The sequence below is a fragment of the Aptenodytes patagonicus genome, chromosome 6 (assembly GCF_965638725.1).
Source record: "Aptenodytes patagonicus chromosome 6, bAptPat1.pri.cur, whole genome shotgun sequence".
Classification (NCBI taxonomy): Eukaryota; Metazoa; Chordata; class Aves; order Sphenisciformes; family Spheniscidae; genus Aptenodytes; species Aptenodytes patagonicus.
Window position 1 is genome coordinate 58,056,616 of NC_134954.1, and position 27,491 is coordinate 58,084,106.

At 62.1% G+C, this 27,491-nt stretch overlaps 1 protein-coding gene and 1 non-coding gene across 2 annotated transcripts; both read right to left on the minus strand.

Annotated features, from left to right (window-relative positions):
• Window positions 1-9,152: 9,152 nt before the first annotated feature.
• On the minus strand, window positions 9,153-26,180 carry WNT10A (Wnt family member 10A). The gene is made up of 4 exons (XM_076340786.1): window positions 25,906-26,180; window positions 22,788-23,050; window positions 14,500-14,876; window positions 9,153-9,655 (listed from the first exon to the last, which is right to left on the minus strand). The coding sequence occupies exons 1-4, from the start codon at window positions 25,962-25,964 to the stop codon at window positions 9,188-9,190; spliced, it is 1,167 nt and encodes a 388-aa protein (XP_076196901.1). The 5' UTR covers window positions 25,965-26,180; the 3' UTR covers window positions 9,153-9,187.
• Window positions 12,127-12,199, minus strand: TRNAV-GAC (transfer RNA valine (anticodon GAC)). Its single transcript has one exon. It is a non-coding gene; the product is annotated as a tRNA-Val (tRNA).
• Window positions 26,181-27,491: the final 1,311 nt, after the last annotated feature.

Below are 27,491 nucleotides of genomic sequence, written 5' to 3' on the forward strand. Positions count from 1 at the left end.
TGGCAGTGTCATGGTGCGGTGCATCCTTATTATTAGGCAGCTGTTGCAAACAGCTGGAGACTTTGGCTTTGGCTTTTTTCCTCATTCTCTACTTGGAGTCAGCCCTTTAGGATGCCCCTGGGGATATGTGCATCGGTACCTGGGCTGAGGGCACAAGTGAGCAGAGAGTCTGGGACCTCTTGGGATGACATGTGCTCTTGGTCTGGTGCAGGCAGTTGTGATCAACGGAGTGGCAGAGGGGTGCAGCCTGTCCCAAGCAATAGGATCCTGCAGCAGCAGGGGCACAGTGAGCTGTGCGTGAGCAGCAGGGATGAGGCTCACATGGATGTGTCCCCATGCATGTGACAGGGATGCTGTCCATGTCCATGCAAGCAGCAAATGAGGGCAAGTCACCAGGCACCGCTACTTGTGCTTCTCTTCATTCTTTTACTGCCTTGCATATCTCCTGATTTCTGATCCTCGCTCAGCAGCTCCCTTGGCAATTCATTCAAGTAGCGATGCTAAGGCTGGAGGGATCCAGTGAGGCCACCCAGCCCACCCCCAGCCTCAGGCCAGGCCCACTTGCACCCCCTTTGCCAGGGAGAAAAGGGGTATTCCCCCCCTGCAAGACCCGTGCGCTACGTGCAGAGTGTGATGGGGAAGTGGGTCGCTGGCGGGGGGGAGCTCGCCGTTCACCAGCGCGAGTGGGAGGGCGAACTGGAAAGAGCCTCCTCTCCCGGTGGAGCACCACCGCCCAGGCTTGACGAGGCGTGTGCTCCTGCGCCACCCGTACACGCCTTGGGTGCCTCTAACCGCCTGGGACAGGTATTCATGGTCCGGCGGAGCATGCCCTATCATGCCTTCATGCCACGGTGCTCGGCAAGCGCCTCCCCTCCCTGCAGCTGCAGCCCTGCTGGAGCATTCTTCTGGGGAGGGCTGGCTCGTACCAGGAGGGATGGGGGGCTGCGGATGGCCACCCCCTGATCCCCAAGTGCACTGGGCTCTTCCCCACTGCAGCACCCTCATCACCTCTTCAGCTCGGTCCCTGCAGTGAGAGCCCACTGTGGCCATGGAGGCAGCGTTCCCGGCCGGCGCGGGGAGATATTCCCAGGAGCAATTTCAGGGCTGCTGTCCAGGCATGGGGAGAATCCTGGGGTGGCTGCACCCCTTCTTTCACGTGCGTGTGGCTGAGGGTGGTGCGACCCTTCCTGACTGGTGCAAAGCGGGAGCCAGATGTGGCAGGGGCAGGGATAGTGCGTTAGGGCTGGGATGTCCTTGCCCCACGGAGAGTCCCCTTCCAGCTCCTTGCTGAGGGTGGATGGGACTGCGGGGAGGATGGGGTATTCTGGAGGAAGTCAGAGCACTTCCAGATGTAGCCAAAAAGATGGAGTTAGATGGGATCTCCCCAGAGGGGCAATACCTGTGGAGCTGACACAACCCTGCTCTATGAGAGCCTTTGGAAGGGGAGGGTCCTACAGAGTGACACTCTTGCCAGGGGCTCGGATGAGATCCCTGGCCATGCTGCCAAGCACCAGTCCTCTTTTGTTTTGAAAGTGGGGTTGGGGAGAGGAAAAGCCCTGAGACAGGAGGGCAAAGGCAGCTTCTTGTGCTGCCCAAGCTCAGTCAGAGTTGCTTCTAGCTGAGCCCACCAGGTTCACATAGGCACGCAAAAGAAGGTCGGCATGGGCAAAACTGAGACAAGGAGGAAGGGAGACATATGGAGGACCCCCCATGGGTACCAGCTCTGCTGCTCCACCTGCTCCAAATCTGAGAAGAGAGCCCAGCATCCCTGCAGAGCCCAGCATCCCTACAGTCAGCAGTGGTGAACAGGAGACTGTTTGGCAGCAAGGTCATCTGCTATGGGAAAGAGCCCCCCTCCGGTGGCCTGAGATGGGCATGGAGAACGGAGATATCCCAAGTCACAAGTGCCTTGGAAATGCCACTTCAGTATCCGTTGTGGCCTGCATTCTTGGTTTGCTTTTGAGCAGTAAAGTAAGTGACCCAGTGACCCATCAGGATGGGTGCCAACTTCGTCTGCCAAGTTCTGCTGCATCCCTGGTACCCAGAGCCAAGCCCAGCAGGCAGGAGGGTGGGGTATGGCACTCAACAGGGGAAGCAGGGGAGAAGGACCAAGCCCATATGGCCTCTGCACCCCCCCACATTCATGCCCTCAGGGGGTGCCCCTAAGGTGCCGGCCCCGTACTGCCGCCGGTGCTGTTTGATCCAGGCTCTCCCCGGCTCAACCCGGCTCTTGCGTGCGTGTATATCCACCTTGGAGCTCTGCTCATCAACCGGCTGGGCTCATACCCCTTTCACCCTGCTCTGGGCCACTTCTTCCCGGAGCAGAAGGGACCGTGCCTGCTGGCTGGCCCTGGCCCCGGTGAGTTGCAGCATCCTGGGGCGTGCCGCGTACCGGGGTGCCCCCGGACCCCACGTGCGCCGGGGCCTGGCAGGCACTGGTTAAGTCATGTGTTTTGTGTTGGGTTTCTCCCCCTCCTGGAAAGTCCCAGTGCGGAGCGGTGGGGCTAAGCCGACCGCACACAGCTGCGGGCCACCACATGAGAAGAGCCAGCTCCCCGGGGATTACAGAGCCCCGGGAGCCTGGGGAGGAGGCAGGAGCACCCGCTCCATGGGCCTTTCATCTCTCCCCTGCCTCACTCCCCCTTTCATGTCTGCCTCTCTGGCCACGCTCTCTTTTCCTCTGCTGCCTTTGCTCTCTTTGCACTTGGCCTCTTTTCCCTGCCTTCCCCCCAGCCCTTCCCGCTGCACCTGGCTGTGCTGGCTGCCTCTGCACCGCTCCTGTCACCTCCCCCCCAGGACCCTGCGCTTTCATCCCCCGACGTCCAGCCACCTGCTCCCACCTCCCCTGCACTGGCATCCTGCCCCCACACCAGCTCTGCCCCTCCATCATCTCCCTCCCCAGCCCAAAACCTCACATTGCCATGGGGGGAAGGAGAGGGGTGGCACAAAGTCCCCCCAGGTGTTCTCCATCCATGTCCAGAAAGCTTATCCCCCTTTCTCCCATCAGTCCTGTTGTCCCCACCAGGCTGCTTCCAGGATCACCCCCCTCCCCACGTGTGTCCTGCACTGTCACAGCCAGGCATCCTCTTGCCTCCTCCATCTGCCTCATGGAAACAATGAGCTGGGGATGCTGGTGGACCCCGACGTCCCTCCCTGTTGCTGGCACAACAAGGGGGCTCCCTTCAGCTCCAGCTGGAGGACAGAGAAAAGGCACCCGTTCATGCAGCAGCCAGGGTTGGGCACTCCCTGTGAGAAGTCTCTGGTCAAGGGATAAAGGAAAGTGGTGGGTGCCCTATTCTTGTGGGTCACAGAGCTGTGCCAGGGACCAGTGTCCCTCACACACTCCTCAAGAGGCCTGGGGTGTCCCTGGTGTTTCCTGGGGCAGGGGACCACATGCAGGACTGAATATTGGGATCCAAACCTACCTGCAGCCATTGCAGCAGGGGGCACGTCACGAGCAAGGTGGTCTAACGGTTAGAGCATTTCCTCTGAGTCCACAGGCTCCCTGGGGAGACTTTGTGCCCACCTGCTTGGTGGGGATCTCAGCCATCGGGGTTTGGGCTGTGGAGGACCTCCACATCACCCCCTTCCCAGACATAGTATCAGCCTCCTTTCTCGCGCATCTCCCCCGCCTGCTCTCACTCTGGTGCCTGCCCACCCTGCTCCTCTGCACCCACTGCCCACTGCTCAGATCTTCTGCCTAAGGGGCTCAGTGAACCCCAAACTCTGCTCCCAGCTTGCTCAGCCCCTACCTTCCCCCTCCCTTGTCCAGCCTCCCCCGGGAGCTCTTCCTACCCCAGCCCTTGGAGCTGCCCTGGCTTCATCACAGCCTTCAGCCCAAGCCCTCCCTCTGCTCTCCATCTCCACATCCCACCTGTTTCCAGACACTGCTGGCCCTTCTGCAGGCACGTGGCAGCCCCGTGTCCAGGGGCACGCAGCCGTGGAGCACCAAGGGCTGGTGCAGCTGCGGCTGAGCAAGGAGGCCGCAGTCCTCCCAGGCAGCGGGGGCGCTCCTGCAGAGTTGGGCTGCTCCTGGCATGTCTGGTCACTCAATGAGCTCAACACAGTGGTGGCTGTAGCCTCCTCACTGGGTAGGTGACCCACCCCTCATCATGGAGGGCAATGCCACCAGGATGCTGTGCCAGGGGGTGGTGGGCAGGAGCTGGGCACGGCAGGGGGAGCACAGGACTCCTGGGCTCCTCTCCCAAGCCAGCTGCTGCCTCGCTGTAGGTACTTCGCCTTGCCAAGCAGGTCAGTTAGGGCCAAACTCTTTTTTTTTCTTTTTTGGGGGGTTGCACGGGTGCTGGTGCCAAGCATGACATGTTGGGGCTGAACTTCAGGAAAGCCTCGGAGCACCTCTCTGCAGCTCAGGTTGCAGCACAGTGCCAGCCAGCCTCTCAGGAAGGGTCTCAAGCCATGGCCACACGCTTCTCAGCCAGAGGAAGCATGGAGGCCAGTTGCCCAGACCAAGGCAAGGAAGGGTCTGCCCTCTGCTCCCCTTGGACCAGCAGATGCAATGAGGCTTTGCTCTCCAGTAACTTCCAGTAGCCCAGGTGCATCTGGCTGCTTTTGTGGGTCAGCAGCCCACCAGGCTCTGCCAGCCAGCATTGCCAGCCCTGCTCATGGCCATGCTCATGCCACCCCAGCTGGTGGGATGGGACAGGGGTACCAGGGAACCATCCCTTTGTGGCTCTGCTTCACATCGACTCTGCTGGGAGCAGGAATGGAATTTGGATGGGGCTGGGCGTTCCCATGTAGTGATTCCCCCGGGCAGGATCTGGCTCTGATGACTGTTCTGTGCGGGGAAGAAATACCAGAGGAGTTACTCACGGCTCATTGGGGCATGATGTAGCAACTCCTCACCGGTTCCCCCCACCCTCCAGCCAAAGTTCCTCCTCTGATCTCCTGGGGAAAGTCCCAGCCCCCCCACTCCCCCCCTGCCACCCCCAGAGACCTTCCCCACCCTTGCTGGAGCTTTCCAGAAGAAGGAGATGAGCTGGGGCTTTGGGTGAGAAGAGAAACGACCAGAGCAACCTGCTGTGCTGGAGGGAATCCGCTGTCCCCTTGGCTCTTCCACGCTGTATCTGGTGATGGGCACAAGGCCAGGGTCTGAGAGAGCACCAGCCTGGGGTATTCACATCTGGACAGCCACACACCTGTCTTCAGACCTGGCAGAAGTGCAAACCTACTGGGCCAGCTCAGGTCTCTCTATTGCCTTTTCGGCGGTCAGACTCAGGTCAGGTTTTCCCATCGCTCTCCATAACTGCAGGGGCAAGAAGCGAGATTTACTTTCAGTTTGCTGGAAGGAGTTGAGAAGCTCTCCTGCTTCTGGGACTGGGAAGTTCAAACTTTGAGAAAACCACCGGACTTCGCACGGCTCTAGCAGAGCCACCAGGCTGGTGGTCCCCTCTGCAGCAGGGACCCTCAGGGATGGAGGAATCTCTAGAGCTTGGGCCAAAATACTTGACAAAACTGGAGTAAGTTCCACCTGTTTTTGCCAGCACGGACTTGCTGCTGTCTTTAGAAGTCTTCACTACCCTTTTCACAACATGCACGTGAAAGAAATGGCCATTTCTTTTTTAGTTTTGGAACTTCCTTAGTGATTTGCCTCTGCGGGGAGATGATAGAAGAGCGTTGGGAAAATCTGGTCCCCTCTGCTGAAAACCACCTCCATCATCTGCCTGGGCTCTTCTACCCTGATGGTCATTCCTCTCTTTTGAGTGAAGCACCTTGAACCTTCCCATTTCAGCCCAGCCCCATGTGCAGTGCCCCGCAGGGTGGAGGTGTCCCTCACGGGACAGGGGGGCTGTCCACCAGAAGGTGCAAGGTTGAAGCAGCTCAACAGGATCAGATAGTCCCTCCATGTAAGGAAACATGACTCTCTGGTGGGACTGGGACAGTTCCCACCTGTGGATCAGGAATGAAGTGAAGCAGACAAACGGAGGGACATGGAAGGAGACAAGCCAGTTACATTGAGTGCCCAAAGCCAAAGGATTGCTAATCCAAGCCCCAGAAATCCTCCATGGCTCCAACTACGCAAAGCCAGACATCACCCCTCTTCCCAGGCCCTAGCGAGGTATATGGGGCATTTATTTCTTGGGGAAGGAGGGAGGCTACACTCAGGCTCCACGGAATAAGAGAGGTTTGGGATGCCCAGACTCCAGGGAGCCAAGTCCTTGCTGGCAACTGGCTCTGGAGGCTCAGCAGTGGCCGTGGAGAGAGGAGGTGTCCTGCACGCTCTCTGTGCCCAGCGGTGCGGTTGTTAGGATGGCTGCCCGGCAGCTGGTTCCCGGTTAGGGAAGCATGGAGACACTGTCTTCATAACCACAGGCACGCTGGCATTTTGCCTGGGGCTCTCAGACACTTGGCAAGGGAAGCCACCAGAACAGATCTTGAAGGTTGGTATTGCGTTGAGAGCCGGCGGGCCCCAGGAGGGAATGAGCTCCTGTGACCAGGGAGCCTGTGCCCTGGAGCTGCCTGCACCCAGAGCATGCCGCCTGCACCTAGACCACACTGCCTGCAGCCCAGAGCACCCTGCCACACCGCACCCCTACAGCACAGCACTTGCACCCCTGACCATGCCACCTGCAGACCCACCAAGATCAAGGGTTATCTTGTTATGTTTTCCCCTGAATGTCCCAGGGTCCCAAGCTCAGACGGGGTCTCTGCAGAACCAAACAGCACCAGGCACTGTGGCTTGCCAGGCTCAGTGGCCAGGCTGTGCTGGGAGTCTCACTCCAGTTGTGCTGGCATTACTGGTGTGCCATTTCACAGTGCTATGTTCCCAAAATGGGGGACAAGGGGAGAGCAAGCTGCAGTCTTTGTAGCCCCAGGATGCTCAGAGATTGGTCCCTCACTGGGGGATGCGAGATGTGCTTGGGGGGAATGGCCCTGCCCTGCATCCCCTCTCTGCATCATCAAACACACCTTGTCCCTACTCTGGTCCCCTCCCCAGCTCAGCCCGGCCAGGGGAGCTGTGTGCTGGGACACAGCTGCTGCAGCACAGGTGGCCTGGGATTAGCAAGCAGGGGAGTGAAGGGGCCAGCGTGGTGCGGGGAGAGCTCGGTGGTGAGTCAGTCATCACCCCAGGCAGCCCTGAGATCACAGGCGCCTGCAAAGGAGCCCCTGGGAGGTGGGAAGCCAACGCCACCTACAAAGTGCCGAAGCATGATGGATGTGCAGAGCCCCACCGCTCTGGGCAGCACAGCCCTGGGGACATGGGGGTTTGGCCAGCTTGGGAGGGAGGGGAGAGATGGGGTGGCTAGGGGACATCAGGGGGTCCAACTAGTGCTTGGGCAAAGGGCGAAAGGCAAAGGGCTTGGGGATTTGGAAAACGGGCCCTGATGTTGGAGATGGATATTGCTGGAGATGGAAAAGCAGGACCTCAGGAGGGAAAATGAACTGCTGGAACATGCCCTGCCAGAACAAACCCACCCTGCGGGAACACCGGGGTTTCATGCCCCACAGGGTGAACCCGGGTGCCCTGAGCCCCAAGCAGAGATCCTGTCTCTGCAAGGTCACCAGCCCCAGGTCTTTGTTGCCAGGAGCCACTGCGGTGGCCGTGTGCCCTGCTGTCCCTGCTGCACTGGCAGACGAAGCTGCGCAGGTGCCACAAGGCCACAGGAGCTCCCACACTTCCCTCCATCACCTCCACCACCCTCCTCTTCTCCTCAGCCCCTAAAACACAGCTAGCTCCAGGGACAAGGACGCCATCCACCCAGTCCCTACTGGAGGGGCAAAGTCAGCCATCCCGCCCAGGGGTGGTGAAGGGCAGAGCATCAGTCCCAGCTGACCCAGCTCCCCACTGCCTGCGGAAGCGTTATGAAACAAGGACACGGGGCCGCTCCCCGCTGGGCCCGGGGCGCTCGCTTCCTTCCAGCCTGGTATTTTCCTCCTCGATTTTTTTTTTAATTCACTTTTTTTTTTTTTTTTTGCGTAGCCCCAAGGGGCGCACAGCCGTGGGAGGAGCGGGGAAGTTATCAGCCAGGAGATACCAGCAGCATGATTCACCGCCTGGCCCCCGCAGGCTGCCGCAGCCAGATGGGTGCCCTCCCTGCCACCGCAGTGAGGTGCCGTTTGCGGACCCCCATTGCCTGGCCTGTCCTCGCTGCCTTCCCCTCTCCCTGCTCTCCAGCCCCAGCATCCTTCCCCAGGAGCGCAGGGGGCAGTGGTGCAGCCCCCAGCCCCGACACGGCCGTGGGCGTGGGGCCAACAGCTGGGATTCCCGTGGGATGGATGGGGTCCAGCGTGCATCCGGCTGGGCAGGAGCCTCCCAGCAGCCACCTTGCAAGGGCTTGGGGTGCCCACGGGGGGTCCCCACCTCCTGCCAGTCTGCAAACAGCTCCTAGGGCTGTTGTTATGGAATGGCAGCAGAGCACCGGGGAGAAAGTCTCACACAAGTGGGTAGGCAGTACTGAGGGTCCCCCTCCATCCTACTGGCACCCTGCAGGAGCAAAGCGCCCCGGGCAGCAGGAAGAGCAGGGTGCCGCACCCCGAAAGACCCCATGCTGTCTCCAATCCACTTTTATTCACAATCAGAAAATAACTTACCATACAATAACACAGGCACGCACAGCACAGCCCCGGGCACCCTCCCCTCCAGCCACGATGCTACAGCCCAAGCTGGCCCAAGCTCTGCCCTGGCAGAGGTGAGCTCCAGCCTGGGGAGCTGTGCCCCCTCTCCATCCCATGGGATGCTCCATCCCCATCCTGCTCAGAGCACAGCCTCGCATGTGGCCAGAGGAACCTGTGCACGGTGCCAGTGCGTGTGCCCCCCCCCTCCCCGGGCTCCCCATGCCCTGCTGTCCCCCACCCCACCCTGCCCCGTCCCGCTGGGTGCCAGCGGGCGCTCCCCCACGCCTGTGCCCACCCTCCGCCCCCCCCGAGCAGTGCTGGTGTCGGTGGTCTGTACAGCATGGCTGTGCGCTCCCTGGGGCTGGGAGCCTTGGTGCTCTCATGCGGGGCCGGGCAGGCAGCAGGCAGTGGGCAGCCCTGCTCTCCCCGGGTGACAACAAAGTGCTGATTTTGGAGGGTGCCGAGCATCTCCTCTCCCGCTCCCCCCAAAGCGGAGGGAAGCAGGTACCGCAGCTCCATCTCCCCCCCCAGCGCCGATCCCCATCTCCCTCCCCCCCTGCGGGCAGGCGTGCTTGTCCCTGGCACCCTGGGGTGGGCACCCATCCCTGCCCGGCTACTTGCAGACGCTGACCCACTCGGTGATGCGACACTCCTCGCAGGCCACGAAGCAGCACCAGTGGAACTTGCAGTTGCAGCGCTCGCTGCGGGTCTGCCGCAGGATGTTGTGCCCGCGGCCGCAGCACAGGCTCTCGCAGTTGTCCATGCCCGGGCTGGTCTTGTTGCACAGGCGCCCTTGGGTGCCCAAGGAGTCCAGGGCTGGTTCCCGCTCGCAGAAGTCGGGTGACTTCTCAAAGTAAACCAGCTCGCTGATGCCGGCCCGGCGGCGGTGCCGAGCGTGGCCTGGCTCCAGCTGCCCGGCATTGCGGTTGTGGGGTCGGATAAGGGTGGCCCCGTAGAAGCGGTCCTTGAGCAGGGACCCCACCAGGCGAAACTCGGGTGTCACCTGCCAGCACGTCTTCAGCTGGCAGCTCCCCGAGGTGCCGTGGCATTTGCACTTCCTCCTCATGTTGTCCATCACCACCTGGGCAGGGAGGGGAGGGCAGGGCAGAGGGGTTAGCATGGAGGAGACATTTTTGGGGGACCGGAGAAGCCATCATGGAGCTCTCTGTGGGTTGGCACTATGGGAACACCAAGGGCTGGCACGAGCAGCCATCAGAGCCCTGGAGTGGCAAAGCCAGCAAGGCTGCACCCTGTTGCTGTGCCCAACGTCACCCATGTCCCACACCCTGTCCCTTCCCATCCTGGCAGTACCAACTGGCTTTTACACTCCAGCAAGGGACCAGCACCTAAAGGAGAGGGTGAGCTACCTGACCACAGGGAGGAGAAGGAGTCTGGATCTCACCTTCCACTGCGGCTTGGCTCCAGCAGCACCAACATGACCACAGACCCCAGTTAAAGCCGGTGTTGCTGCATCTTTGCAGCCCTACTGGGACCCCCCAGCACAGGGGTCCCCCACGCACCTCACCGGCCAGGAGCGCTGCAAGCGGGGCAGGTTGGAGGGATGCTTTCCTCTCCCCAGGGCTTTCCTGCCGTAAAGCCCCAGCTCCAAGAGTCCCAGGAGCAGCTCTGCTTTCGGCTCTTGCCTGTTTTCCCATGGGAGCCCTGGGTGCAGCGCCGGGTGGCCGAGGCGCTGCCTTCCACAATCACCCGAATTTCAAGCAGGGATTGGAGATGCTCAGAGCCCTGACCTGTGGTTTGGGGAGGCCACAGTGAGGCCGGTGCCACATGTCCACCCCTGAGGAGGGCCAGGGTGTGTGGGCTGGGCTGCAGCTGTGGTTTGGGCTGGCTGGGCAGACTGGCTCATGCAGGGGCCAGAGACCAGAGGCCAGTGCAGGAACAAGGAGGACCCTGGGCTCCTGCTGAGCCCCCAGGCTGCATGCTGGGGTCCCCCCTGGTCCCCCATCCCTGCAAGGGATGCTGCTGTGGCTGTGCCAAGGGAAACAGCTCATGCCCAGCAATCTCCAGGGACATGGAGTGGCCGCACATCCCTGCACAGCCTGGAAAGAGGCAGTTTATACCATCCTCTGCTCTGTTCCGAGGGATTCCCTGCTGGGTCGCGTGCCCCCATGCCCACACGCTCACACAGGGTCCAGCAAGTCCCCTTCCCATGGGGCCACCCAAGCCCCGCCGGGAGCCGGGCTGGGGCTTGCAAAGACTATCACAGGCTGATCCCCCCACACAGGGCCACGCTCTGGGGCTTGGGGGGAGCCCAGGGGACACGTGGCCTTGCGCAAGGTCCCGTCCCACGATGCCAGCCCTGCCCGGCTGCCCGGCTTCAGGCCTGACATGCGCTGCCTGTTCCTGCCCCCTCCCTGGGGGGGACGCGTGTGCGAGGAGTGCCTTGTTTTGGTAGGGGTGGGTAGTTTTTACTCCTTGTTTTCTTGTTTTTGAGTAAATCTCCTCGTTGCTAAGCAGTTATGGTAATGAAGGCAGGTCAGGGAAACACACCTGGAGCTCGGGGCACACAGCAGAGAGGTCTGGGCTGGGCTGGAGTTTGGCTTTCATCCTGCTGAGAGTCCTGTCTCCTGCCGGGAACAGCCTCCACCTCGCAGGTAATGAGCTGCCCGGCCTCTCTGCCGTGCCCTGGGTGTGCCGACCAGGAACACCGGCTGCTTGCCACCATCCTTGCCACCATCCACGGGAACACGCTGGCACCAGGACCCCATCCTTTCCCACGTCCCCTCCCTGCTCCCTTGGCTGGACCAGGGAAAATCTGCATATAGGGCTGTGGTCACCACCAGGATGGGGACAGTGGCGTGACAGCTGGACAGGGGCTCATTTGGGGCTACAGCTGGTCACAGCAGGGGCTGGAGAAGGCAGTGTGTGCGTGCCATCTCCATCACCCAAGCCATCACCACCAAGCATCCTGAGCCCCAGCACCACAGCACCCATCCATCCCTGCCCAGGGATGGCTTGTTCTCCCTCCTGCATGGGCAGTGCAGGGGGGACAGGACCCTGCCAGAGCCAGGAGACCCGAGAAGGACCCATCTGAGCCTCAGCCCCATGCTTTTGCCATCAGATCTCCTCCATGCACCCCTACCAAGCCACATCCTTCCCCCGTTTCACAGACACCCGGGTTCGGCACATGCCCGGACTCGCTGGTGCTTTCTTTCGCACATTCCCAGCTCCTCCCAGACACGCTCATAAGAGCTTTATCATAGGTCTTTGTTGTGAGGGTAATGGGTAGTTCCTGGCTGCCTTTCATCCTCTCGTGCTCTCTGATCTGGTGGGTTAGGAGGACCTGCAAAGCCTCTTGCACACTCCAGCTGCTCCTCGCTGGGGAACTTGCTCCCTCCCAGGGATGCAGGACACCCACCTCAGTCTTGAGTTGGAATAGGAAGCCCCGGGGCAACCAACAGTTGCCCCGGGGCTTCCTATTCCAACTCAAGACCAAGGTGACCACTGCCACCGTTGGAGGATGCTGCACATCCCCTGCAGCTGCAATCCCCTCTCCGGCTTCATAGCTGGATGCAAAAGAGGAAAAAATCAGCGTGTTTCTGCCTGGTTTCGAACCAGGGACCTTCCGCGTGTCAGGCGAACGTGATAACCACTACACTACAGAAACCCACATCCCATGGTCACTGGATGTGGCTGTTGGTGGGATTCTCACACACACACACACACACACCCCCGGCATTGTAGAGTCTGAGCCAGGAGCCAGGCTTACCCACACGCAGAGCACCCTTGGGACACACAGGGACCACGGAAAGGATGCTCAGCATCAGTGAGATGCTGGAGAGCCCTGGGTACCGCAGCTGCTCGGTGCACAGAGAGGGATGGCATGTGGCAGGGCATGGCACATGGCGTGTATGTCCACATCACTGCTCTGCTCAAGGGGTTCAAGCCTCGGGACTTGGAGGGGAGGACCACAGAGCTGCTGCATCCAGCATGGCCACTCGTCTCCTGGGAGATCCCAGCAGATTGCTCCTTACTGCAGCAGAAAGATGGTCCTAGGAGTGAGGAGGGCTTGGGTGGGTGTGGGACCCACAGCGTTGCTAAAAGAGCAGGATAGGAACTGGAGAACCCAGCCCCAGGCGTTGTGGACAGCCAGGTCCAGCCCCAGCAATAAACATGACACCGACAGGCACAGACCAAGCACAGCATCATCTCCTTGCTCCAATGCATGGCACCCACAACCACCACAACCCGACCTGCAGATGGGCTCACATCGTCATCTCAACAGGGTCCCTGAGCTGGGCAGCCTGACCAGCCATTGCTGCCCACCTGCACTGGCACCATCCCCTCCTTTAGCCCTTTGGTCCTCCTCTGCCTCTGCTTCCAGATCCCAGGCTTCTTCCCTCAGTCCAGCTCTTGTCTCTGAAGCCACCAAGAGCTGACATTGCCAGTCCCATGCCTGCCTGCTCTTGGGGACAAGCAGAAGCCAGGCATTTTTGCTGTTGCCGGATCCCACAGGCACCGCGTGGTGACATCCCCCCCCATGCAAATATTTCTCTCCCACCTTCTCCTTCTGCAGGGGGCTGTGTGACTTCCCTTGGGAAACGGGCAATGCAGACCCCAAATTTCTGAGCGCTGCCAAGAGCCCCAGTGATGTGGGGCATGCAGAGCCGGAGGGGAGCCAGGATGAGCCCTGCAGCCAGAATTGGGACGGAAGGTCTTGCCTGGCTTGGGGCAGAGCAGCCTGTGGAGGATTGAGCTACCTAACACTGAGCAAGCCTTCACCACGTGCAAGCAAACAAAGCCAAACAAGCAAAAAGCTCTGGCTTTCCCCAGGCATTTACAGCTTGGCCAAACTGGGACGGCTTCTTCGCAGTGGTAAAGCTCAGCTCCAGCACCAGGGAAGGGCACACGTCAAGGTCCTGCTCTGCAGCGTCCCCATCTCATAGCTGCCTTTAAACATGCTCAAAGCAAGAGGCACATCCAAATGTCTGAGCCATCCCGGGGAAACACTCCCTGTGGAATTCTGATCATTAATTACTTATTCCCGCAGCCACTACACACTCCCCTGTGCGGCCCTGGTAGTGTGTGGTTGGGGTCTTGGGAACATCCCACTGGATCCATGGGATGGGGTCTCCCTGGGGAGCAAAGCCGGGCAGGGAAATGCAGGCATCCTCCCAGCCCCTCCTGCCTGCGTGCTTCTTGTCCCCAATGTCAGGCTGCTTTTAAACATCAGCTTCCAGACAGAGCGAGCTACTAATTAGCACCTTTAATGATACCTGACATCATGAGAATGGAGGGGAGGCTGCCCTGCTCGCCCAGGCAGGCTCCGGCACCCCCTCAGAGCCGGGGGGACAAGGCTGTGTGCTGTCACCTCTGCTCCCGAGGGGATGCTGTGCTTCCCAGCTGGCACAGGTGCCCTCTGCCTGGCTCAGTCCCGCTCACGTCTGTCTCCTCGAGGCACCGGCTCCCTCTCCAGAGGCAGAGCCGTGGCTGGGTGCTGTGAAGCCTGTGCTGTGTCCCCTCGCTAGGGACAGTGCATTGCAGCACTTGCCTTCTCACACCATGCCAGTGACTTTCTCCTCCCCGACCATAGCTCCCCCGCGCCGCAGCTGCCCGACACCAGTTCACCCAGTCCCTGAGTGGCAGGAGCTGGACTCATCGCCGTGCCACCCCCATAGCACCGCTGCAGCACAGGCAGGTGACAGTGGCCTGGGGAAGTGTCCCTTAGCAGGGGGACAGCAGTGATGCTTGGAGGTGCCCTCCCCAGCAAAGATGCTCTGCAGCAGGGCTGCGCCACTGCCTTTGCTCTGGGCAAAACTGAGGAGAGGGGGTGCCTTGGGGGCAATCCTAGCCGCGCACACATGTCCCACCACAGCCAGCACAAGCCCCTCGCAGCCCTCCCTCGTGTGTCTTGGGGATGCTGTCCCCGCCACCATCGCCCCGCACCCCTGCCCAGCACCCACTCACCTGCCGGCCCACGCGGTTGTTGTGCAGCCTCATGCGGGAGTGGATGTCCCTGTAGGTTTCCCGGGAATCGAGGAAATCCTTGGAAAACTTCTCCCCATAGTCCACATCGGGGCTGCACCCTCCCCATTCCCAGGAGTCCTGAAGGCCGGGGGTCTCGGCCGGCATGTGCTCCATGTGAACCCCGTGAACCATGCCTTTGCCGCGGTTCATGGCCTCCAGCTGGAGACGATGCAGCTTGCGCCGAAAAGCCTCCTCATCGCCCCGGCGCTTCTGGTCGCAGCCGCAGGCCTGCAGCTTGCCGAGGGCACAGGCATTGGAGACGGCGTGCACCACGCCGGCGGCCGCAATGGCATAGGCGAAGGCGCTCTCCCGAAAGCCTGCGAGGAAGGAGAGAGCGGGGCTCAGGCTGGGTGGCGTGACCCCTGCAGGGGGCTGCATGAGCCCAGCATCATGCTGGGGTGTAGGCAGCCGGAGGTTCAGCTTGTGCCTTGCCTTGTCCTGATGCACCAGCTCCCACCTGGACCATGAGCAAATCCTCACTTGGTGCTCTCCATCCCCACCCGCACCAGGACACATTGCTGCCCTGAAGCCCAGCCCTGCCCTGGCCGGGACCCCAGCTCTCACCATCACCCTGCTCTCATATCGCCCTGGGAGATGCCACCACAGCATTGCTCAGGCATCAGCGTTACGGCTCTGATGGGAAAGGCAGTATCTCCTCCCCCCTCCACTCAGAGTTTCCCACTATATTAAATATAATGCTGGCTGAGGAATACTTCTGCTGAGGAATGGGCCATTTCTGCTTACCCACAGGGTGCAGGATCAGACAATAACGGGAGCAGGCAGCACTGCCTGTCCAGCCCCATCCGTCTGCCCATGCCCCTTCCCTCCCCGAGCCCCACCAGCTCCCGCAAGAAGCTCTAAATGCGATACCGCGCTGGAAAAATCGAGCATCCCTAGTTAGTTAGAGCATGCCGCGACCGCACCGCGCGCTGCCAGGGCCGGCAGCTGGTTGTTGTTAAAACGCCGGGGAGCGAGGACGTCCGCAAGTGTCATTAGCTGGGGATGGGGTGGATGGGGACAGGGACGGGTCCCACGGCAGGGGCTCCACGGGGCTGTGAGCGGGGGTTGCCCGAGGGCTGCTTGGCTTTGCTGCAGCCGGGTGAAGAGCCTCCCCTACCTGGGAACTTCTATTTTATTTTAACTGCAAAGTAGTATTTTATTTGTGGTTCCCAGGCCAAGCAGGGAGCCCACACTGCCCTTTGCTTCAGTGCACAGTGACCGGCCCCAGCACGAGAAGGGGAAGGAGGGAGAGCCAGATTTTGTGCCGTGGCTTCACACACGAACAAATAAATAGCTGGAGTTCACAAGCCTCTCTCCCTCCATTGGACAAGAGCAGCTTGATCAGCCCTGGCTTTGCTACAGCTGAACAGAGGAGAGGTTTTGGGGCGTTTTCTCCAGCAGATCTGTGCCATCAAATGGGGGGCTTGGGCAAACACCCCAAAGCACAGATCCCAGGCAGGAACTCTGCCAGCTCCCTGCCTGCGCCGCGGAGTCATGAGAGGTGAGAGTACTACTGCTCCCCGCTGCTGTCGCCCGTCCTGGGCAATGCTGCCCATCATGCATGTCTCCTCCGTGGTTCACTGCCACCCACTGAGCAAACGCTATGATCTTATTAAAGGGAAACGAAACGCAGCTCGGAAACCTGCATTTAAAGTCATGCTGCTCTTTTGTGTGTTAATTTGATACTGGTGCATTTAAAAAATTAACGAGGCGCTGCTTAAAAGCCAGCGGGAGCCTCTCCCAGCTTCCCTCGGTGTGGGACAAGCTTGCTCTCAGCCTGCTTCTTTCCATGCACAAGTTGAACAACATTTTTCAGCGGGCAGGTAATGGGGCTGCTGGTGCGTACGCTGCGCAGCCTCCCCGGGGAGAGCACTGGCAGGCAGCGCCTGCAACACACCCACATCGCTGTTAGAGCAGGACAGCCCAAATTTGGGGAACTTCAGCCCCCAGGTGAGCGGTGCAGGATGGAGAACCAGCATGGGAAGGTCTCCAGGATCCCCAAATCCACCCCATATCAGTTCTCCGCCCCCACAATCCGGGCCAGCTCCAGCCCTTCATGAGCCAAGGCCAGGCACAGCCCAAGAGCAGGGACCTGTCGCTGCCACCCCGCTCAGTGTCCCCGGCTCCTCGCACAGCCGGTGCCCGGAGATGGTGGCCGCAAACCCTCCACCTGGCACGACACGCTCCTCTCAGCCCTGCCTTTCCATTAGCCTCTTTCTCACACATTTCCTCAGCCTAAGAAATAATTTCCCATGCAGCATCTCCTTAAAAATCCCTTCTGGAGCCCAGACAGCAACTCTACCCCACCCAGTCCATCTAGCAAGCCCGTCTCCTTACAGATAAAAAGACCGGATTCCTTTGGTCCCTCCACGGCTGGGAAACCCTTGGGGTCAAGCCCCAGCCCTCCTCCTTCCTCCACTGCTTTCCAGCCACACGTGAGCTGATGGATGAAGCACGGGTCCTTGTCCCTGGAGCTGCCAACACCCGGGCTGCGGGCAGGGGACGGGCTGGTCCCCAGGACTTGACATCCCTGTGCTCTGGGAGTCTTGTCCCCACCTCACTGTGGTCATTTCCCTGCTCAGTATCACTCTGCCTGGCCCCACCGCTCCTCCCTGCCTTCTCCCCTCCTTCCCTTGCCCGCTCTCATGGAGAGCTGTGAGCAACGGGGAGGAGGGGCCAGGGCAGCACTGGGACCGCAGCAGCCATGCCAGCGTGGTTCTGCTCGGAGGTTCAGTTTACATTCCTCGCTCTACCCCGGCCACGCCAGAGCCCAGAGGATTGCAGCAAAGCAGCGAGCAACGTGGCTGCAGGCGACAACCACCAGCCTCGTGGGCTCGGTGAGGGTGGGAGCTTCCAGGAACCGCAGCCAAGCGCGGTGTGCGGCAGCCGGCCCCGAGCCCTTCGGAGGGAGGCTCTCCAGCTGCCCCAGCCACTTAAGACCTCAGTGCTGATGTTTGAGTCACCAGATCCCTCCAGAGATCGCAGAAGAGGTTGTAGCCACAGGAGGTGTGAGGGGAAGTATTGCATCCTGCAGGGAAGAAGGAATGGAGGACACCACCCTGACACCACCGCCAGCATCCAGCCTGCCGTGTACTTAAAGGACCGTGCTGGACAAGGAGGATGGATCTGAAATCTCGGCCCCAGATCAGATCCCAAAGTGGCTTTCTTAGCAGGGGAAAATTTTCCCTGTCAAGGTGCACCCAGGAGATGAAGGGACATCCAGCAGGACCCCAAGCCCCAGCTGGCACTGGCCCTGCCACGGATGCCGCAGTTTCTCCATCTCTCATGCGGATGCGGGACCAAGGCAACGGACCTGGCTCAGGCACAGCTGTGGGCTCCATGGACTGCTGGGGTAGGGAGGGCTGGAGTCATGGCCTTCCTCCCACTGCTCACCATCGCACCTGGGCAGCGACGCCCTCCCAGCACTCGCCACCACAGCACCCAGGTGGCATTGAGGGAGCAGGCAGGACAGCCTGGTCCGGGCACACCCTGGGGTACCCCAGGGATGCTCAGCCACCCCCTCCATGGGCAGCACCCCCCATAAAGCCAGCAGCACATCGCTCCGGCCCTGCTGGCTGGTGAGGCGGCAGAGAGCTTCTCCCGCCACCTCCCGCAAGGCCCGTGGAGACAGCCAGTCCCGACACGCCGCCTCTCCCCCAGCCCCGCTCCATCCCCTCCCCTCTCTCTAATTAAACTGCAGGTGAACCTGCCAGGGTCTGGCCCAGCGCCAGGCGCTAAACGCCTCCCTGCAGATCCCGACTTGCCTCCCTGCACCTCCTTGAGTGTGCCGGGGACAGCCCGCAGCCCTCGCTCCCCATCCGCCCACGGCGCTCCGAGCCGGCAGCCCTTGCCGCTCTGCGGGCTGCAGGGAGCCAGGCTCAGCCCCGCACCTCCAGGGATGCTGCCCTGTCCCTGGGGTCTCGCTTGCCACCATCAGTTGGGGGAAGGTCCAGGGGATGGGGGCACCCGCAGGGATGCAGCCAAGCATCCAAAGCACCCACGTGTACTTTGGGGCCAGGTGGGCAAAGCCCTTGGCTTGCCTGGGGGTACTGAAAACCCTGCCAGCAGCCCAGCTGCAGCTGCACCGGGCCAGGCGCTGCAGTCTGCAGGCACTGGAGCTTGGCCGGGGCTCTGCAGAGCCAGGTGCCGGGGTCCTGAGCTTGGCAACATCGCCCTGGACAGCCGTAACAGCACCTGCCCCCCCCGGCACGGCGAAGCCTCCCCAAGCTCCAGCTCGCAGCTGGCTGGGCCCCAGGACCTGGTGTTTCCAGCCTTGCAGGGAGTTCCCCCCTCCTTGCTGTATGAAATCAAGGGCATGCAAGCATCACCTGTCCCTCCAAAGGCTGCAGGAGGAACAGCGGGATGCTGCACTCCAGAGCCATGTCCCCTCAGGAGCCTTCAAGGACACCCAGCCCCTCCACGGGGGTCCCATTTCTTTCAGAGCTCCACATAGATGGGGTTGGGATGAGCAAAGGGGAATGCTCAGGGAAGAGGGATCCCTCAGCACACTTCAGACAGGCCCTGCCCAGCAGCCGGACGGTCCCAGCCCTGCTGACATCGCACCCACCCATGGGTGCACATGTACCAGACAAGGACAAGGGCTCGGTAACCCACCGCCATCCGCAGCTTCATTTTTGGCATGCACCCAAGCATGGTTCAGCCCAGCCAAGCCACACAGTGCCTGGCAGTCTGTGGATGCTACGGGGGGACCACATACTGGGGGCAACAGGCCACCCTCTCCAGCAAGGTGGACACGATCACGCTGCTCACCCTCGGAGCAGGGACAGGGGACCTGTCTCAGTTACTGGTACAGATGCAGCCACCTGCCTCCACCTCACCGCTCCATCCTCCTATATATGCCCCTGGGGCCAGGAGAGGATGTCTCTGCTGGCACCTGGAGGGAGAGGGAGGGTCAGCAGAGAGGGATGGGACCAGGGACATGACTGGAGGGTGCTGGCAGGGGTGACGGTGCCAGGGAATGGATAGGAGGGTGGTGAGGATGTAGGCAGCCAGCTGAGGAGCCAGGGAGGACAGGAGGAGGATTTGCAATGGCAATGCTGAGCCTGGATGCACATGGAGGGGATGTGGGCCAAGGAGGACAGGGGGGGCAGATGGCACTGAAGGCTCAGTGAGGGGTACAAGGGACACCCCACACCCCAAGGTGCAGCATCAAAAGACGAAACCGGCAAAACCCACAGCCCATGGGGGTGTCTGGAAAAAAAAAAAAAAAGCGGCTCTGTGAGAGCAGGGGTAGTAAATCCCTGGGCAACCCCCTCGGCTCGCCCTCTGCTAACCTGTTGTTGTGCCTCGCAGCCACTGTGCCCTGCACCCCAGGGACAGCTGCATCTCCCTGACGCATCCGGCAGGTCTGTGCTCTGCCCAGGATGCTGTCAGGATCCCTGTCCCCAGCTATGCTGCCCAGAAGCCCTGCCAGATTCCCAGCCCTGCCCAGTTTGAAGCCTCCCTGCTCCTTCCTGGCTCCCCAGAGCTTGCACTCAAACTTCTGGGATCAGATCAGCGGGATGGGGAGACAGGCACTTATTTGCCACTGTCCCCTGTTCTGTCCCCAGGGGATGAGCCCCCTGGCTCCACCAAGCACCTGGATGCCAGGCAGAGCGTGGGACAGGCACTGGTGCTGCACCCCACATGGCTCATGCCCGCAATGGGAAAGATGCGAGAGATGCAGGAGGATGGGGCGGAGGTGGGGAGCGGAGCCAAGCAGGGAAAGCGGGAGGGAGAAGCCAGCTACAAATAATTTAAAGTGAGATTCACGCACGGATGAACTGATGGCAGAAGAAGTGGGAAAAGGAATGAAAGATTAAAGGGGTCTGTCACTTCAGGTTACAAACAATGATCCTACAAGCACGTTGCGCTCCCAGGCATGGCAAGGATGGGGCAGGGTGCAGAGCAGAGACCTGGTCCCCGGGGGTCAGATGCATTAATGCCTGCGGCACAGAGCCTGCACCCCTCACTTCTGCTGCTCGCTTCTCCTCTGGCTCTGAGCTCAGGAGACGCACCCAGCATCCCTGCTCTGATGGCTGTGTCCGTAACAGCTGCAAGGCGGAGCTCAGAGCTCCAGCTCTGTTACTGAGGGACACGAGTGGGCTGGAAGTGGGCCAGAGCACCAGCCTCAAGGCTTGCTCCATGCCAGAATGGCTCCGAGCACCCGCATGGGATGGCCTGGGTGCTCGGGGCTCATCCTGCACCCCCTGCTGCCAAAACAGGAGTGCCATGAGGTGCCCGTCTGCTCTGCTGCTCCAGCCCTACCTCCATCCTTCCCTGGTGCCGGGTGCTGGGTCTCCATCCCAGGGAATGGGATCCCACTGGTGCTGGGAGCCTGGGCTGAGCCATACCCAAGAGCTCAGGACTGGGGCAAGAGTCGAGGGGCTGCGGGAGTCCCCACACCCACAGGTCACAGCCCTGACAGTGGGAAGGGCTGCAGTGGCACCTGAGACACAAGTGAGCTGCAAGTCACTGGCCACCACCAGATCTGGTGGGCTGAGGGCAGGATGCAGAAGGTCAATGTTCTCTGCTGCTGGAGCTTCTCACCCAGCCTGGTGGGACCTGGAGCAGGGAAGCTCGCCTGGGTGTGTGAGCGACTTGAGCCAGCAAGTTGTTGTCTCCTGCCGCCTGAGGAGACTAGAAGTGAACCGCATTCCTCAGAGGACCTGGAAATACCTCGATGCTTATCAGGGCTGACGGTCCCCACCCTCCCTGCCAGGCCTTAACCTGGGCGCTGCTCACGGAGGGAAGAGATGCTGCCCTTCTCCAGACACCAGCGGCCGCTCCACAGCAGGACCGCAGCCCTGATGCCACGCGTGCCCCAAGGTAGCATCCCCTCCAGCAAGGCTTTGCCCATCTGCCCTGGACATGAGGGACATCCTGGCACCAAAACGCTTCTGTGCTCCCCTCTCCAGCCATCTCCCCACCTGCCACAGCTGCCTGGGGGCTCCTGCCACCGCATCCCCTCAAAGGCATGTAAACCTCAAGCTGCCAACCTCTCCTCTGTGAGACTCTTCTCTCAGTCCCAGGGAGAGATGTTGCAGGGTGTGGATGGATGTTTGAGGAAGGGGGGACAGAGGCACCTCTCTGCTGGGCACCAGGCTAGGAGGCTCCCAAAGGGGGTAGGTGAGCAGCAGCTTTGGTAGTCTTCTCCTTCCTCAGGAGCTGGAAGAGCGATGTGTTTGCTGGGCACTTCGCCTCCCTCAGCACCCTGCCTGCCTGCCACTGGCACCACATAGTTCTCTCCTGCCCACAACCTGGGGCAACAGGACCTTTGGTGTGTGCCAAGGCCCAAGCTTCAAGAACGGTACTTAAGTGAGAAGATACATTCAAGTCCTACAGAAGGTCCCATCAGATCACAACCCCGATCTGCACTGTGCAGGGCAGCCCCTCTGCACCCCCAGAGTCCATTCCTGAGGGAAAGAGTATCAGCCGGGGAGGCTCTGATAGACGCAGAGCCGGCTATGCCTGCAAGGGAGACGAGGAGACCCTGGGCACTGGGGCTTGGCAGACAGTGGAGGGCTAGGAGAGCTCTCCCAGCAGTGCAAGTGGGGGCTCTGTGGGCAGGCGAGCTTCCAGGACAGCCTGTCCCCCTGCCCCTCCGTGCCACCATGCTCTGGGGTCCTACAAAACAGAAAGCCCTCAGCTCTCTGCACCGGGGAGCCAACACAAAGGCAGGACGCACGGGTGATGGGCTCGCAGAGCTACATCCCATTAGCTAGGGGTGTTTCTGCTCACCATGATGCACTGAAACACCACCCCCAGAGCAGGAATGAGCCAAGATGCTCACTGCATCCACCAAACCAAATCCCAGAGCATGGCATCCACCTTCAGACTCACCAACTGTGCTGCACACCCATGGCACCACTCCGAACGCTAGCCTACACCGCGTGGGGGGAAGATGTCAGAAAGCAGTGGGGCCTGGAAGGAGCCTTGGGACCAGCTGGGGCTGGGCAGGGAGGAGCAGCTCAGGACAAGGGCCAGCATAGGTACAAACATGCATGGAGAAGAGCCCAGCTTTGCCACAGTGCAGCGCTGCTTGGTCTGAGAGACCCTGAGGTTTCTCAGGCTCTGTCTGCCTTCATCCATGGGGATGCTGAAGAGCTGGCCTGGTCCCCTGGGCCAGGGAAGAGCTGTGCAGAGGCCCATGGGGAGCCCATGAGGGCTCCTGAGAGCAGGGGCTGAGCAGAGGAAGAGGAAGAGGAGGGAGATCGTCCAGCCCTTACCTCTGCTGAAGATGATGCTCTCGTAGGGGATCTTGTTCTTGGTCTCGAGGCTGGAGCAGTTCCAGCGCTGGTCACGGAACTGGTGCTGGCACTCGTGGATGGCGATCTGGATGCCCTGGATGGCCGAGGCGGTGACGTCAGGGTGGCGCACACACACCTCCAGCTGCCGCCGCGTCAGCCCTGGCAGGGTCAGGCACACCGTGTTGGCGTTCAGCACCGGCTCCGACGGCAGCTTAAGGCCCAGGATCTCATTGGAGCAGGAGCTGGGAGGGAAAGGGAAACCCGTGAGCTCGGAGCAAGGAATGTGCCAACCGCTCACTTCCCCTTCGGGGAGGGGGAAGAGCTTGGGGGAGGACGCACATGGGGAGGGGAGATGTTCCTCAACCCACATTGTGCCCGCTGCCTATAGAGAAGGCTGGGAAACACCTAGGCACAAGAGCAGCTCAGCCAGGCAGAGCTGCCCCAGCAGCACTGGAGCTGCAATCCTCTCCAGCCATGTCAGCACAGCCCAGACACCCTGGCAGCCTGTGCCCAGCGGCAGCCAAATTTGGCCCTCCTGCCCTTGGAGCCCAGCATCTCCCGGGGCTGCAACCCCTCTGTGTGCTCCCCCAGGGATCTCCCACCCCGGCCACGCAGTGCAGACTCTCGGGCACAGCCTGCCCCGGCTTGCCTTCCCCAGAGAGCGTGGATTTCCCCCTGGGAGAATCCAGAGACCCCGGAGCAGGAGACCCATCCCAGGTCCAGCTCCGTCCCTGCTGCTGGCTGATCTCCTCCCTGCATCTCCCGTATCCCCCTGGCACTGCTGGTCCTCACAAGGGAGGTAACCAGAGGGACCAGCCTTTTCCTGCCAGCTCAGCTGGGAAATTCGGAACCAAGCACCCTGCCAAACACCCTCAAGCCCAAATCCATGGTCACATCCCAGCCCCACCGGACCTGTCACCACAGAAGCACAGAGACCAGCAGATGGATGGGTGCAAGGGGAGGCACACGGTCCGTGGCAGGGGTGCAAGTACTTATACAAGTAGAGATGCTGCCTGGCGAAACAGGGAGGTAGATGGAGTATGGGGAGATGGACAAAGCATGTCCAGAGAGAGGTGCCTGGAGCTAAGACAGTGGTACACAGGACAGACGGATGCGGAGAGGGAGATGGAAGAGGAGGAAGTGTCTGCCCAGCTCCAGGGAATGGCTTGAAGGATCCTGGGATCCACAGTGTCCAAGCACAGGACCTGCAAATTGAGCAGTAGGCAGCAGGATGCCCAGGAGCATCCTGCAGCTTGCAGCAGGGTCCATCAGGAGCTCAGCACTGCCCCGCTCCTTGCTCAGGAGAGCTCCATCCCTGCTGAGAGCTCTCTCCAGGCAGGGCTCCCTTTTCCCCGAGACAGCCAAAAGCTGGGTCCCTAGGAGGAGCAGGGAGCTGGAGCCCTTTGAACCTTGATTACAAAAATGAGACTTGGAAGAGGATGCTGGAGGAAGGATCACAGCTGCCTTATGGAGCAGCCAGGTCCTGGGGACAAGGGTTACTCCCCCTCCACTCCCCCAAATCCTGCGAGCCTCGTGCAGGTACCTGGACAGAAGCAGCTCTTGGGGACTAGGGACTGACTTCCCCAGCTCAGCGCTCACCCAGCTCTGGAGGAAGGGCTCAGCCCCAGGGTCCCTGCTGACTTACAGCTTGCTCAGGGGGGAGGGGAGCTGTCAGGGTCAGGCTGCTGCTTTCTCCAGCTTCCCAAGGGTGTTTATACCCACCCCACCACTTGCATGGGTGATATGTGAGTCTGCCCCAGTGCAAATCCACAGTGACTCCAACAGGGAGAGTCAGAGTTGGGGGAAGCAGAGAGGAGGAGAGCGGAAAGGGGTGCATCCCTCCAAAGCCCCTACATAGGAGGGGGGAAATCCTCTGCCGGCTCTTGCGCTCATTCACCGTGTCTAAGGAAGCCCTAGATGAGAGGAGACGAGAAGCAGGTCCGCAGCTACCATCAGCCCCAAGCCCAGCAGCTCCTGCCCCAAGCACTGCAGGGACCTTGTCCCCTGCCTGTCCTGAGCCAGCCACAGTGCCTGCCACCTTCTCCCAGGGCATCCCGGGGGGGGCTGTTATGGTCCTTCTCCCCATCATGCAGCAAGGAAACTGAGGCAGGGGCCCTTGTGTAGGACCCCAGAGAGCGGAGGGCAGGTCCTTCTGCCTCTTGCTCCACCCAGGGCTCAGGGGGGCCAGGGACCGGCAAGGAGCTGTCACTGTCACCCTCCCTAAGAGGACACAGCGCTCCCCCCCCAGCTCTCTTCCCCCTTGAAATCTGGATTTAAACTTGATTTCACGGTGACAAGCCCCCAGGTCACAGGCTGCAGCGGCTGCTGCTTTAATTAATACAAGTCCCAACGTTAACAAATTATATTTAAAGGGGCTGGAGGGAGGGGGAAGGGCGGGGGGACCCCCCCCCTCACACCAGCACCAGGGTTAACCCCTGGCTGCCTGCAGCGCACAAATTTGGGAGCCGGTGGAGGGGAGCTGCCAGCCCCCCGGGGGAGACGGAGATGGATAGGGTTGGTGAGTGTCGGGGGCCTTTTTTCTGGAAGGCAGGCGGCCCCCTCTTACCCCCCTCGCCTTGGGGATCAGTGGAGCCGGGGAGGGGACGCAGGTGGATCCCCCGCGTCGGTGCACGCCCCTGTGGTGCGGAGCCCAAAGGCACCCATCCCGTGGGCACCGTGCCCCACGACAGTGGCATCCCCGCCGGCATCCCCCCTGGCCTCCGCGGTGCCCCCCGGCAGCAAGGCCCGTCCTCCGCCCGGGGAGAGCGGGGAAACTGAGGCAGGCAGGGCGGGCGCCGGGGCGGCTCCGGCCGGGGAGGAAACGGGACAACCTCCCGGAGCGCGGGGAGCCGCGCATCCCGCCGGCGCTCCGCCGGGACGGGGGAAAGGCGGGGGGGGGGGGGGGCAGCGGCCCTGACAGCGCCCTGAGCGGGGGGCTGCTGCCGTGCGGGGCCGGGCCGGGGCGGCGGGACCCCCCGGAGTCCCCCGGGCAGTCCGCCCCCGGCGCGGGGCTGGGCGCGGCGGCTTCCCGGCGCCCTCCCCGCGGGGCCGGGGCGCTCGGCGCTCGGCGGCGGGGCTGGGGGGGGGCAGCTCCTACCTGGGTACCCAGAGGCTGAGCAGCAGCGAGCAGAGTCCGTGGGCCAGGGCCGGGCGCATCTTCGCTGGGGCAGCGGCTGTGCGGGCTGCGGGCGGGCGGGCGCCTTTGGGGCAGGGGCGGCGGGGCTCGGCGCTGCTCTCTGCCCGCTTTGTTTGTTGTGGGTTGTTTGCTTGTTTGTGTTTTCCCCTCTCCTCCCTCTCACTGGCTCCCTGCGCGCCGGGGCTCGGCTCGCCGGGGCGGCTCTGCCATCCTCCCGGGATGCCCCCCCCGCCTCCCGCCGCCCCGGCGCCCGCCGAGCCCGGCGAGGGCTGCGCGCCCCCCGCCCTGCCCGCCGCCGCCCCGCCGCGCTCAGCCCCCCGGCTCAGCCCCCCATGGCGGGACGCGCCGGGGGGCCGGGGGGGCCCTCGGCCCGCGGGGCGCGCTCCCCCGCCGCTCCCCAGGGCGCCCCGGGGCTCCGGGGCCGCGGCGGGCGTGGGCAGGGCTCGCCGGGCGAGCGGCGCTGCGGCTCCCGCGGGGCCCGCAGGCACATGGGGAGCCGCGGCCCCCCCGCCGACCCCCGCCGCCGGTGTCGCCGGGCCGCCGGCGGAGCGGGCAGGGTCGCGGCCGGAGCGCCCCGGGAGCGCTGGGCGCGGAGCGGCGGCGGCGGCGGCTCTGCCTGGGATCGCGCTGCGCCGAGCATTACTCAGCGCCCGGAGCCCGAGTCCCGACACGTCCAGACAGGAGCCCGCGGGGGAAGGACGGGGCAGAGGGTGGCAGCGGGGCGGGGAGCCGGCGTGTCGCACGCAGCCTGCCGGGGAGGGAGCGGGCGGCGGGGGGGCGAGCGCCGGCCCGGGGGGAGCGGGCACGGCCGGCGGGGGAGTGGGCGCGGGGGGGGGGGGGGGAGGCGCGGCGTGGGGTGGACACGGCGCGGGGGAGTGTGCACGGGGAGTAAGAGGGGGTGCGTGGTGCGGGGGGAGTGGGCACGGCGTGGGGAAGTAGGGGCGGCGTGGGGGAGTACGCACGGGCAGTAGGGGGAGTGTGCACGGCGTGGGGAGCGTGCACAGGGAGTAGGGGGAGTGTGCACGGCGTGGGGGAGCGGGCCCGGTGTGTGGGTAAGTGTGCACAGCGTGGAGAAGCGTGTGTGGTGGGTGTGCACAGCGTGGAGGAGCGTGCGCAGGGAGTGGGGTAAGTGTGCATGGCGTGGGGGAGCATGCATGGTGTGGGATGAGTGTGTGCAGCATGGGGATTGAGTGTGCGGAGGGCTGAGTGTACGTGGCACAGGGGCAAGTGTGCACAGTGTGGGGGACTGTGTGTGGGGTGTGAGGTGGGTGTGCATGGAGTGGGAGAACATTCATGGGGACTTGGGGGAGTGTGCAGTGTGGGGGAGTGTGCACAGGGCATGGGGGCAGGGTGCTGTGGGCATGGGGTGAGTGTGCACAGGGTGGAGGCGCGTGCACAGGGTATGGGGTGAGCGTGCACAACACGGGTAAGTGTGCATGGCATGGGGTAAGTATACACAAGGTGTGAGTGAACGTGCACAGCGCGAGCTTGCTCCAAGTGTGGGTGATTGCACAGGGTGTGGGGTGAGTGTGCATGGCAGGGTGAGT

Bases quoted from the DNA above. Each gene is read 5' to 3' on its own strand.
- WNT10A (XM_076340786.1), bottom strand. From the start codon at position 25,964: ATGCGCCCGGCCCTGGCCCACGGACTCTGCTCGCTGCTGCTCAGCCTC. The intron at 23,051-25,905 runs GTAGGAGCTGCC...TTTCCCTCCCAG, and splicing joins CTCAGCCTCTGGGTACCCAG to CTCCTGCTCCAATGAGATCC. The intron at 9,656-14,499 runs GTGAGTGGGTGC...CTCCCTGCCCAG, and splicing joins ACAACCGCGTGGGCCGGCAG to GTGGTGATGGACAACATGAG.